Raw genomic sequence first — 13,423 nt, forward strand, 5'->3', positions numbered from 1 at the left:
CTTCACCGAGCCCAGGACCTTAGAAAGAAACTGTGAGCCTCTGAAAGCGCCGGTTGAGCACTCTGACTTTTTCATGTTATCACAACATATTCCTTAACAGTTTTAATGCCAGACATCTCCAGTGTGGTGCTGTTTGGTGCCTGTATAGAAGGAGTCGTCCTCAGGGACAAGTAAGTATTCAATTGTTTAACAAGTTTGTAAAACATATTGAAGTATAGTACAGGCCGATACATGACTTCTTGTACTTTACTTGAGTATTTCATTGTACATTACTTCACATGCACTATACTTATATTTCACTACAATTCAGAGGTAAATATTGTACTTTTTACTACTCTGTTTTTTATTGACAGTTTAATTTTGCAGATTAATAGGCCTAATATTAATGCTAAATATAATCAGCTAATGAATTCAGATGTATTATTATGGATTAAGCTACCTGGTTACAAAACTAGCCCCAGTTTTACCAGCAACATTTTAAAATATTGTTCATGTAGATTAATAGTAAATTCCTTTCAGCAGGTTTGACTCTTAATTTCACTTCACAGGTTTGGTGAAGGCGTCAGTGGTAACCTGGTGATTGGTACGCTGGCGTGGCCGTCTCCGTGGGTCATTGTGATTGGCTCCTTCTTTTCCACGTGCGGAGCTGGACTCCAGAGTCTGACGGGAGCTCCACGTCTGCTGCAGGCCATCTCAAGGGACGGCATCATCCCATTTCTCAGAGTGAGTAGAGTTAAGATTCATCTATTAAAGCAGAATTTTGTCGCCCTGAGCTGTAGAAACAAATATTACTATTAAACGGCAGAGAATAGATGTGTTTATAAAGAGTAGATCATGCATGACTCATTGTAGAGTTTCATTTGATTTTGAAGGTGGACAATAAATGTGGTGAATTTACAGGAATATTTATTTTTCTTAAAACTAATCTTTTATCCGGGTTTGAAGAAGAATGGTTTGAAAACATTAAAAACATGTCTGCATATAAAACAGAATTATATTTCTCAATCATATGTTGCATCAGCCTTAGCTAGAAGCCAAAGATCTTTATTTATACAATTGAGGTTACGTTGAAGTTAGAGAAAACCGTCTCCAGTATATTCAACAAAACAATGACATTCTGTGTTTGTCCATGTGTTCTGCCATATTATATCCATGGCCCAAATCAAAAATGTAAGTAATTGCAATAAAGTTTGATTAAATTGGATGTTGCTGCAGGTGTTTGGTCATGGCAAAGAAAACGGAGAGCCCACCTGGGCCCTCCTGCTCACAGTTAGCATCTGTGAGATTGGCATCCTCATCGCCTCCCTGGATTCAGTCGCACCCATCCTCTCCATGTAAGTTCAATACTATACGTTAATTCCTGAACACACACACACACACACACACTGTAGATGAGCCGTCTGACTGTCTTACTTCTATCTTTTTTCTCTTCATCTTTTGTCCCTCTCTTTCTTTAGGTTCTTCTTGATGTGCTACATGTTCGTCAACTTGGCCTGTGCACTGCAGACGTTGCTGAGGACGCCAAACTGGAGGCCGCGCTTCAAGTTCTACCACTGGTGAGTGTGTGTCGGTGTTTAACGACACTCAATACATGCAGTGACGTCACTTGTGCTGTGTACAACGGAATCACCGTGGCCAGCTGAAGCCTGGCTGACTGGACTTATGAGCTGCTGTACACATCTCATAAAACGTCCTGTCTACAAGCTGTGGTCTTTGATGTGCTGCAGCCAGTGGAGTGAAGCTGACAGAAACAGTTTGACTGGACGTGTGACATCCTGTCCCCCCACAGGGCTCTGTCTTTCCTGGGTATGAGTTTGTGCCTGTCGCTGATGTTCATCTGCTCCTGGTATTACGCCATTATTGCCATGGGCATCGCCACTTGCATCTACAAATACATTGAGTTCCGTGGGTAAGTCATCATGACAGCATCGGACGTAACACTGTAAAAGCAAAATTGTCACCCTGTTTTTCAGTTTTTGCGGTAAATACAATTTTTCAGTTGTTGTTTTAGTTTAATTGTTTTAGTGGTGGACTGGCCTTTAATTTCACATTTTTTATAATATTAATTATTATATAATATTAATTTATTTGTAGTTTTCATACGGTACATCATGCACTGACCCTGATTGTGTTGTGTAACAGAGCTGAGAAGGAGTGGGGTGATGGGATACGTGGCATCTCGCTGAGCGCCGCTCGCTTCGCTCTCATGAGGCTGGAGGAGGGACCACCACACACCAAGAACTGGAGGTTGGTCAGCTCCATCTTCTACAGTTTAACACTCAATTTAACACTCAAATTAAAGTCCAACTCAATTCATCTTTTCATCTAATAAACACCTATTAACACCTGTTAATTACTTGACTTCAGTTCTACTTTGAGGGGAAAAAAAACTCAGAACCCAAGAGGGACAATTTGTATTCTTTATTTATTGTTGTTTGGTGATGTGCCCTGTGATTTTGCATCATTTCTAATAAATTAGTTTTGGATGCAGCCTAACAAACTTAGCATGAAATGGCATCACACTGAGCCAGACAGCAACTGCTGCATAACACTTTGAACAACATGATTTCATTTCGGCTTTAAACTCATATTTTGAGATGTTTGACTTTGACAATTTTTGAATCTCTTGTTTCACTGACCTGCTGCTCTATTTAAATTTTTTGTCAGGCCTCAGATCCTGGTTCTGTTGAGTGTTGATGCCGAGCAGAACGTAGAGCAGCCTCGTTTGCTGTCTCTGGCCAATCAGCTGAAAGCAGGAAAAGGTCTGACCATCGTTGGTACCGCAGTTCATGGGACCTTCCTCGACAACCACACTGAGGCTCAGAGGGCCGACCAGGTCCGAACACTGTTCATTCATCCTCAACACACACACGCTTCCCCTTGTTCACCGCACAGCACATGTTTCCATAATGACCAGTGTTGTCATCACACGCTCACTCACTCTGTGTCTCCACAGTCTCTGCGTAAGCTGATGGAGACGGAGAAAGTGAAGGGTTTCTCCCAGGTGGTCATCTCCTCCAACCTGCGAGACGGGACGTCCCACCTGATCCAGCTCGGAGGACTGGGAGGCCTGAAGCACAACACAGTGATGGTCAGCTGGCCCCGCAACTGGAAGCAGCCCGAGTTCCACCAGCAATTCAGGAACTTCATTGGTAAATCTGTTCGTTGATGAATGTGAAGTTTGTGCGATTGCTCTCTTCAGCCAGTCAACATCTGATTTTGATTATTGAGAAAAGTGAATCACTAAACCTAACCCATTATTGGTTTGTCTCACTGAAAGGCTTTTTTTCATAAAAGAACCGAGCAACAAACAAATTTTACCCTAAGATAGTTCATCTATCTTCAATGAATCTTCCACTGACGCTCTATTGAAAAATCTTTTAAGTTTGATCATAAGATTTTTTTAGCTAAACTTTTTCTTTAACCCTTGTTGAGAGTTTAATAAACTGCAGGAGGTATTTTGTATCTCTGTGAGGCAGCAGCAGCATGTTTGGGAAATTAACTGGAAAATTAACTTAACTTGATCTTATTATAGCTCAACTGAAACCTGGTAGGACTTATTTCATCTGCCAGCAATATCTCACCACGGAGACACTATCAGTATCAACACGTTGTGTGTGGTTCATGTTTTATAAAATAACATAATCTATCTTTGCTAAGATACAGTTTGTCCACCAACATACAAACTAAGGTTTATTTTTCAATTATATAATGTCCTGCTCAGAATGTCTTGGCCACAATTTATTTAAAAACAAATATATATTGGGCCTACTACCTTTAGCTTTTACTAACAGTGACAGTTTAGTCAGTAAAGAGACATGGATTGGCATGTAAGCACATTTACGGTGTCAATTGCTGTGTCTGGTTTCAGAGGTGGTCAGAGAGACAACTGTAGCCAGTCTGGCCTTGTTGGTTCCTAAGAACATCTCCAGCTACCCGTCCAACGGAGAGCGCTTCACCGAGGGCCACATCGACGTGTGGTGGATCGTCCACGACGGAGGCATGCTGATGCTCCTGCCCTTCCTGCTGCGCCAACACAAGGTGGGAAACAAGACTCAAACTGAATTTCTCTGCCTGAGGAGATTTCATATGACTGAGGAAACTTTTTGTAAATGATCAACACGAGTTCAGAAAGACACAGAGGGTAAAAAAAGAGCAGTGAGAACATTTTGTCCGTGACTGTTCCCGTTTTGTCTCGAAGGTGTGGAGGAAGTGCAAGATGCGCATTTTCACAGTCGCTCAGATGGATGATAACAGTATCCAGATGAAGAAAGACCTCATCACCTTCCTCTATCACCTGCGTATTGAGGCTGAGGTGGAGGTGGTGGAGATGGTGAGAGACTCGTCTGACACGTTATCTGCCATCACAAACACAGGAGAGGATTCTACCACATTTTTTATTTAATACTTTTTAATTTAAATAAAATCTACTTTCATCTGTGGAACCTGTTTTCTTTTTTAAAAACACCCGATATGTTTGAACATGTTTTTCCACTTTAAAGCTTGAGGGTGACATCTCAGCCTACACCTATGAGAAGACACTGGTAATGGAGCAACGGTCACAAATCCTCAAACAAATGCATCTGACCAAGAATGAGAAGGAGAGAGAGGTAAGCAAGAATGAATTGTTAGTTAACGACATGACGTTATTTGACACACGTTCATTATCACTGTCTCTGCTCTGGAGCCGGGAATCCCCTTCACAATAAAGTGATTTTGTCTGGACTTGTTTTCCACAGGGAAATTACAAATTAAATCTTTTTTCCGCTTCTTTCTTCTTCTTTTTTTTCTCACAACTTTAGATCCAGAGCATAACGGATTCATCCCGTGGCTCCATCCGACGTAAACACCCGTCGAAATTACGTTCCCAGCACAGCACTGAGGAGGGAACCAGCCTGGCAGAGAAACCTGAAGAGGAGGTAACGCTGCCTTTGTGTGGGATTAATCTCATGTCACGATTTAAAACTGAAAAAAGGTTGAAACTGTGTTTGAAACATTCACCGTATACAAACATGTCTCGATCGCCTCCTGGTGGCTGGCTGCAGAATAGGTCATATGTCATATTGGTTCCACTTCCTCCATGTTAATGGGTGGGAGATGGACCAAAGTCAAAGTAAATGTTAAATACATTTTCCTCAAAGGTGTTTTTTGTCATTTTAAGTAAATCTTATCACACTGTGTTCATTTAGTTTAGTTTGGTTTTCATTAGTTATTTTATGCTGAGACTCTTGATTAGTCGAGCATGTGCATCAAGCACCTCAGTACCTCAGCCAGAAAGGAAGTGAAGACGTGTCATCCGTCTTTAGCAGGTTATGGTTTGAAACCATAAAATGAAATGAAAGTTTTGCATGTTTGGAACTAAGTTTTGAAAGTTTGTGTAATGTTTGGAGAGGCTGAACTAGAATTTAAATCTCCATAAACATCATTTTATATTTGAGATTTTTTTTTTAATCTTGCAAAACCTTATTTATTTGATTTTAAGCTTTCAGTTTTTTCAGTTTGAAATATGACATGATATTTATTCCATTATTCATCCTTATATTTGGGCAATAACCTGTTTATTTGTATTGCCTCTGTCCTGTTGTACCTGATGTTTCTCTGTGCTCCAGCTTGGGCAGAACCTTTTTTATTGTTCTTGAGATGTGACATGGTTTGTCTCATCACAAAACGGCCATCACAGCAATGCTTCACTCTTCCCAGTGGCCTCTCTGTGATTTCCCACTGGCGAACGCCTTCCACACTTCCATCTTTACTGACAGGTGTCTCTTTCCTCTCTTTCACCCTGTCACGCTGTCATGTCATGGTGTCTTTGTCTCAGTCTGTGGCTGTCTCCAACTCAAAACAGGTCCAGCTGATCCACAGTAAGAACGCCTCAACGCCAACCAGCCCCACAAGCCCCACAAGCCCCATGTCCCCTGCAGGGGGTGCTGCCACCTGGACCGACAACAAGGGTGCAGACAAGGGGAGGAACATTTTAGCAGCGAACCCAGAGTCAGGGAGGGACCTCTTCAACATGAAGCCGTGAGTCAAACTGCTGCACAGAGAGCAGACAAGACACATGACGTACACACAAGGACACGGGTCATTTGTAAATATTTGTGCCTATCGACCCATGTCCCAAATTTAGAGGGGATACATGTTGTTCCTGTGCATGTGACAAACAAAACTTTGAACCTGAACCACAAACAAGTGCAGCTTCCTACGAGCACATGACCCATATGTAATATTATTTTTATTTTCCACCAAACATGCTGCTTCAGGGAATGGGAGCACCTGTAAGTATCAACATTTTTAGTGACTTCAGTAGCAAACACACTGATTTATAAACCCAAGTGTGACCTGATGTTTCTTCCATCAGGAACCAGACTGATGTGAGACGCATGCACACGGCGATGCGGCTCAATGAGGTCATCACGAAGAAGTCCAAGGAGGCGAAGCTCGTCCTGCTCAACATGCCCGGGCCACCGAAGAACCGTGTGGGCAACGAAAACTGTATCCTGCACCTGCTCTGTTTCATTTATCTTTGTGTCGTCAGATCAGTTCAGATCCCAATCGAGGAAATTATTTTTGCTGCATAAAAAACTCTTAACACGAACACATTTAAAAAACAACAAGACAACTGATGAAAAGAGCTTGTACATCAAACCTTCACCGTCATTTTTTCATAATACTTTTTAAATGTTGGCTTTATTGAGCTTGGCATGCATAAAGCAAGGTGATTTAGACTTTTTTAAAGCCTAATACAAGTGTCCCAGATTACAAAGTGATCTGTCCTAGATTATCAAAGTCAGGCAGAATTTTAAATCTGTGCCATGTCTCCTCTTAGTATGAAATCTCCATTCTTTCTCCTTGTGTTAGAAAACATCTCAAGGATTACAGAAAGGAATAATATGTTGATCGATTGTATAAAACCGATTTAGGAATAAGTTGCAGAAAAACTGGTATAAAAAAGATGAGGACTGAACAGGTTATTGTATATTAACATTAAGAGCACCTGTTTTGCACATTTAAGTTCCCTTGCTCAGTAGTACCAGATTCAACAAATGCAGACTTGTCCAAATTAATCTCTTCCAAACAACCAAATATTTCAACAACCTCCACCTATATAATTGATAGTGTTAAAGGTTCATTTTGTAGAATTTAGTGACATCTAGTGGTGAAGTTGCATGTTGCAGCTGAATACTCCTCACCTCACCCGCCCCTTCAAAACATGAATGAGAACCTGTGGGCTACTGTAAAAAATACATGGCAGCCTCTGTAGAGAGGACCCGCTCCCGAAGTAAAAATGAAGTACTTAAATATGAAGAACCCGTTCTAGGGTAAAGAAGTATAGTCTAGATGAAACACACCAGTAAAAACATTTTTATTTCATATTCAATTTCTGGCAATATATCCCGTTCACCCAAATCTTAGACCAGTGAACCTTTAAATAAATAACATTGAACTTAATTGAACCCAGTTGATCATACGATGTGTCAGGTTACTTTGGGTCATCTGACAGGACTGGGATGGTAGGTCAGAGTAAAATGTTTGCGAAACACTATTGTTGTAATTCCATGTTGTATTAACATATTGTGTGCAAGGTATAACGATTCCTTCACCATGTCTCTCAGACATGGAGTTCCTGGAGGTTCTTACTGAGGGTCTCAATCGGGTCCTCCTTGTGCGTGGAGGTGGACGTGAGGTCATCACCATCTACTCCTAGAGGGCCTTTACAAACACCTACACGGACTCTGCCCGCTCCTCCCGCTCCATCGATCCAGGAAAACGCTCCACACTCGTCCAGTCAGCTGCCACCAACTGTTTTGCTCAGACTTCAGTGTTTACAGGTGACATCCACTCATGTAGGCTGAGCTGTGTCTGTTCATTTTTATCAGGATACACAGATATTTATTTTCTGTTCTTGGCTCGTCAGCTTGAAAACAGCAGTTAGTTTTGATACTTTGAAAATGAAAAATTCAAACAGTTGAAATGTTTTTATTTTTTGGGGATATATGGGACCAACATACATACAAGCATTGAAAATAATAATCTATTCCCTCTAATAAAAATGTTAATATGAAACAGAGTAATTGCAGAAAGTAAAGCTGACGAGCAAAAGATAAAACAAAAGCAACTACTGACTATTAATATAAATAAAAACTTCAGGCTTAGAAAACAAAATGCAGACAATAGATGGTTTATAAACATTCTGACATGTTTTAATCATTGTTCTGTCCTCCTGCTTTTGTTCCCCGGCCATTTGTAAAGGAAGGAATGTTTTTTCTTTGTATTTATTTATTATTATTTATTATTGATGTTATTTATGTATTTGTTCATCTAACCATGTCTGTCTTTGTCCTGGTCTGTTTTTGTATTTAATTGTATGGTTAGAAGCACACAAGTAATCAGAGTGTTAGAAATGATGCTAATTCATTGTGGAAAAAGGTCAGATGAGTTTTTTTATCTGTTCATGTAATATATTCACGTTAAGTAACTGTATAAGGTCCAGTGTTTAGGATTAAGAGAGATCTATCAACAGAAATGTTATATAATATTCATAAATATGTTTTTATTGGTGCATTATTACCTGAAATTCAGAATTGTTATGTTTTCGTTACCCTAGAATGACCCCTTTCGGACGGCCTTCTGTGTTTTTAAGTTACCTGAAGGCCACCGCAGTTTCTCCTACATGCAGTATGTAACTTCACCACTAGAGGCCACTAAATCCTGCACACTGAACCTTTAAAAAGGCTGGGGTGGTTAAGCTGTATGTTAATATGTACATAAATTCCCCCCAAAATCTTTACACCAACTGTGAAAGAGCAGGGCTGATATGTGCAATGTAGAGTTTATGAACAAATCTGACTTGTCCTTGTTATTGTGACAGCGATTTATCTGTTTATTTATTTGTCAGCATCACTCTCTTGTTGCAGAGACAGAAATTAAAACCAAAATGATTAGAGATTAAAATGATCCCATGTTGGACTTCACTAATCCTCACAGTCGGACAGGATCATAGAGATCGATCAGACTCTGAGCTCAGCGCTGGATTATTTAAATACTGCACATTCCCTTATTTGTTGTGTATTACCTTCAAAGTTGTATAGCCATGTTTCCTAGTGTGTCCAGAGGAATGCACAGAAAATGTAATGTCACATGAAATCAGCATTTAATCACAAAACTCTTTATATCACTTATAATTCCTTATTGGGTTCAGGAAAAAAATTATCTTCACAACTTTTTAAACAAATGAAGCTTTGTGATTACTTTCAAACAAAATGTGCCAATATATAATGTGACAATATTTTTGATAAAAATAGAAATGTGAAATTTTAACAGATTTTAGATCAGGCATCTCTACTACTTTAAAACATTTAATATGATAATGTAAAGAGCTCAAGAGATATTTAAAAAACCTAATTTATTTTATATGTTTTTGAACAGATGCACAACATTGAACCAGTTGTAAGAAATCTATAGGCTTCACAGTCGCTAAAATAGTATTTATTGTGTTTTAAACATCTACTATATGTCATTAAGGGTTAACGGTATGGATAAGGGAAACGTTTATTTTACTTATTTAAAAATACTGTAGTTTATACATTCCTTATTAAATTCAACTATGGGAAAAACAATTATTTGCTTTCATCAGAAAGTTTATATAACACTGTTTGTTTGGTAAATCACACAGTTAGCTTTAGCATTAACACTGGAAACAGCCGGCCAACTTCCCAAATGTTGAAATACTAACATGAAACAATCCTCATTTTAATTTGCGACTATACTAATGCATTCCATTTGATTATGTGAAAGAATTCTCCACAATGTTGACGAGGCCGACAGAAGCAGAAAATACAACGATATCTACGAATAGAATCTTAGAGGAATCTCTTAAGGTGCATTTAAACAGTTTTGGAGTGATTTCTGCATTAAGTCAGATGATCCTGTAGATCACCTCTCAGTCGTTTGTTCTTGTGTGTATTGAGTGTGATATACAATGAATGTTTAGTGTCTATCTGTCACTTTAGAACATGAATTCATGCACATGTAAGTTGGCTCACTGTACTTTAGAACATATGATATCCATAGGGAAACAAAGTGTTGACTTTTGTATGAGTTTTGATCCAAACATGCACTCATACTGTTGTGTTATTATTTTAGTTTTTGCATCTTTCCCTTGGCCCGTTGTTGCAGTAAAGCCTCAATTTCTGGCAAAAATTAAATCATTTGCCTTCACTATCTTTTACAGGGAACCATAAGACTTGTACATGTTCTATTGTCTTGTAGATTTATTGTCTATGTGTTGTTTTTTATGCTGTAGCTTATACAGAACCTGACAAGGTTCACAAAAGGTACCTGGAAACCAAGAATCCCATTTCATGCCGTTATTTTTGTTTCATAGGACAATGGTGTAATTCTGCAGGTACATTAATCTGCAGAAGTCACCATTTTTAAACTCTATCAAACAGGGAGTTGTGACTACATGCCCCAGATTACATGCTGTGTGTGTATGTGTGCATGTGTGTGTGAGCCTGACATTATGGGCACACTTGTTGAGAAGAGGACACTGTACAGCTGAATATCAAGTGAAGACGGGACCTTTGTAAATAGATGTGTGATTTTAGGTTTAGAGGTTATGTGTAATATGTGAGTCAATACATCTTCTATAGAGATAAAATAGGCAGTTTGTCTTTTAAATTGTAAAGTCGGTTTTATGTTCCACCATGTCTTATGCAATCATGTACAAGTAATGGTTTAACAAAACCATTTTATATGTCAGCACGGAAATGCAATAAATCATTTGAATACAACAATAACAGTGTGTTGTCTCTTCTTTTAGTGTCTGATTATAGATTCACGGGTAATGTTTGACAGGTCCTGTAGTTTCAAGATTTCCTGGAAGCTTAATAATGGACATTTCCTAAACCCAAATCCTGTGCACACAAACTAAATCTGTTCCCAAATAAAACTAGTTTAACATGACATAAATAACTGTTTTACCTTTAAGACATAATATAATTGCTCATTAGTGTCACAATGCTAACAACATGCAGCCCCTGATATAAGAAGCTGCAGATATTTATTAAAAGAGACCAGCTGTGGTATCCTACTTTTTTTTCAGGTTTTCAGTCGAAGTGATCAATCTGGACAAAACGTGCTGCACTGACGGAGAGAATCAAAGGTCAATTTGTTGCTCAACAATTTTCTTGCACAATGTTTCCTCACAGACACACGATGTCATCAGTTTTAAAAACCATTGCAGAAATTCACATGATATATAAATCCTTATAATACCTGTTTTTAATGTATGTGCATTGAACTTTGTTAGCGGACACTTGTTGTGGTAAATGCATCATTTGGTTTATCACTATCTCAACATTATTGATTCTACAGTCTTGTGTACTTTGTGTCACATGAATTGTTTTTTACACATGTATTGTACTTGCTGTATTGTGCTGTTCTATAATCAGAAACCTCTGATGTATCAGAACTGCTGCATGTCTTATTACAGCAGTCAAAGTCCATGCAGCAGTGGTTAACTCTGAGAGGAAGAGTCCTTGTGTTTGTTTGAGAGAGCGAGCAGGCTAGACCGCTGCCTTTTACCTGTCTTATCTAATCAGAGATAATCCAGACTGCGAGAGAAATTTGTGTCATTTGTTCCCAAGAGCCGTCAGGATGAAGACACGGTCGACCAACCTCCGCGTGAAGCTACCTGCCTTTGTCTTTGTCATGGAGGTGGTCATTGTTGTCTTGTACGCTGCCTTTGTCACCTACGATGAGCATGCAGATGCCAGGTTTCAGAACAACCAGACTAACCCCATGGACAACGCAGTGTACAAGGACTACCCTGTCTTTACGGACATACAGGTCATGATATTCCTCGGCTTCGGGTGCCTGTTGGCGTTTTTCCGACTGTATGGCTTCGGAGGGATGGTTTTCAACTTCCTCACGGCCACTTTTGCCATCCAGTGGGCCATCCTGGTGCAGGGGTACTTCCAGTTCAGCCACGATGGCAAGATACACCTCGGAGTGATCAACCTGATATACGCAGAGTTTGCCTGTGCCGTGGTGTTGATATCTTTCGGGGCAGTGCTGGGTAAGACCAGTCCTTTGCAGCTGCTGGTCATGGCTCTGCTGGAAGTGCCAGTGTTTGCAGCCACAGAATGGGCCATGCTGAAGTACATCAAGATTAATGACGCGGGAGGATCTATTCTCATTCACCTCTTTGCCTGTTATTTTGGCCTGGGTGTCACCTTTGTTCTCTACAGGCCTCACCTGAACGAAGGCCATGCCAAGGAGAACACCAGCTATCAGTCTGACATCCTGTCTGTGATGGGGACCTTGTTCCTCTGGGTGTTCTGGCCCTCCTTCAACTCAGCGTTGACCCTGAAAGGAGACGACCAGCACAGAGCCATCCTCCACACCTTCATCGGCCTCAGCGCCTCCACGCTCACGGCCTTCGCTCTCTCTGCGATGCTGAACAAAAATGGTAAGATCACCATGACTGATATTCAGAACGTCACGCTGGCCGGAGGTGTGACAGTCGGAGCGACTGTGGATATGATGATATCACCTGTAACTGCATATGCTCTGGGTATACTGGGCTGCACTGCATGCATGCTGGGCTACAAGTACTTGAGCCCCTTCCTTGCACAGCGCTTCAGGATCCAGGATCAATGTGGAATACACAACTTGCACGGTCTAACAGGACTCATATCCTGTGCTGCAGGGATATGCGCTATACTGGCGGCTGATGAGGAAGTCTACGGCCCCAGTTTTTATGAAATCTTCACCCACAGAGCACCAGTGGAGGGCGACCCCAAACTGCAAGAGCTGCAGATGTTGATCCCTGGTTTGCGGCCCGGTCTGGGGAGGACTGCCCGGGAACAGGCTCTGTTCCAGGTCGCAGCTGTGTTCTCCACCATAGGAGTGTCAGCACTGGGAGGCATCCTCACAGGCTTCATCTTAAAGCTGCCGCTCCTCGCTCCTCCATCGGATGACTTGTGCTTCGATGATAAGCTGTTCTTTGATGTTCCTCCTGACTACGATGCGCCGCTTAGACTCAAACACAAAACTATCACTGAGGATTCTGCTGCCTGAGTGTCATCAATGAATCTGTGTATTATAGTGACTATTAATCAAATGTTTACATCCATTACATTGTACATAAGTTGCACTAGTGATCATGGACAATAATGATAAAATGCAATGACACTGTCTAATACTGAAGAGGGTATTTATTGTCCTGCATGCAATTATGAAAGGAAATTGAGTGTCATAGCTGTGAAGTCACAAGTAGCTGTGTGAAATGAATGGTAGGTGTTCTCTAGTGAAAACATCCTGTTTGGGTCATTTTTGACCCATGTGTGTGAAAGTGATGTAGAAACACAAAATTTATGTTTGTTTATAAAGTAAGAAAGGAAAATAAGGATTTGTGGTT

The 13,423-nt window shown here is 40.4% G+C and overlaps 2 protein-coding genes across 3 annotated transcripts in view; both read left to right on the plus strand.

The window, feature by feature from the left end:
• The window catches only part of slc12a5b (solute carrier family 12 member 5b), a 35,907-nt gene extending 25,114 nt beyond the window's left edge, over positions 1-10,793 (plus strand). The window contains exons 11-26 of one of the 2 annotated variants that reach the window (XM_035160340.2): positions 113-170; positions 549-723; positions 1,216-1,334; positions 1,458-1,556; positions 1,790-1,909; positions 2,143-2,247; positions 2,668-2,836; positions 2,957-3,152; positions 3,872-4,041; positions 4,202-4,333; positions 4,503-4,610; positions 4,803-4,919; positions 5,819-6,021; positions 6,261-6,275; positions 6,359-6,492; positions 7,614-10,793. In XM_035160340.2, coding sequence (XP_035016231.1) covers positions 113-170; positions 549-723; positions 1,216-1,334; positions 1,458-1,556; positions 1,790-1,909; positions 2,143-2,247; positions 2,668-2,836; positions 2,957-3,152; positions 3,872-4,041; positions 4,202-4,333; positions 4,503-4,610; positions 4,803-4,919; positions 5,819-6,021; positions 6,261-6,275; positions 6,359-6,492; positions 7,614-7,705 — 2,012 coding nt within the window. In that variant the 3' untranslated portion in view covers positions 7,706-10,793. The remainder of the gene's footprint in view (positions 1-112; positions 171-548; positions 724-1,215; positions 1,335-1,457; positions 1,557-1,789; positions 1,910-2,142; positions 2,248-2,667; positions 2,837-2,956; positions 3,153-3,871; positions 4,042-4,201; positions 4,334-4,502; positions 4,611-4,802; positions 4,920-5,818; positions 6,022-6,260; positions 6,276-6,358; positions 6,493-7,613) is intronic. The other variant, XM_035160341.2, reaches the window with a different exon arrangement.
• A 774-nt stretch (positions 10,794-11,567) lies between these two features.
• rh50 (Rh50-like protein) lies at positions 11,568-13,397 on the plus strand. The gene has a single exon (XM_035160342.1). It carries the CDS (start codon positions 11,659-11,661, stop codon positions 13,081-13,083), a length of 1,425 nt encoding a protein of 474 aa, XP_035016233.1. The 5' UTR covers positions 11,568-11,658; the 3' UTR covers positions 13,084-13,397.
• Positions 13,398-13,423: the final 26 nt, after the last annotated feature.

This window comes from Hippoglossus stenolepis, chromosome 6 (assembly GCF_022539355.2).
Source record: "Hippoglossus stenolepis isolate QCI-W04-F060 chromosome 6, HSTE1.2, whole genome shotgun sequence".
Classification (NCBI taxonomy): domain Eukaryota; kingdom Metazoa; phylum Chordata; class Actinopteri; order Pleuronectiformes; family Pleuronectidae; genus Hippoglossus; species Hippoglossus stenolepis.

Bases quoted from the DNA above. Each gene is read 5' to 3' on its own strand.
- rh50 (XM_035160342.1), top strand. From the start codon at position 11,659: ATGAAGACACGGTCGACCAACCTCCGCGTGAAGCTACCTGCCTTTGTC.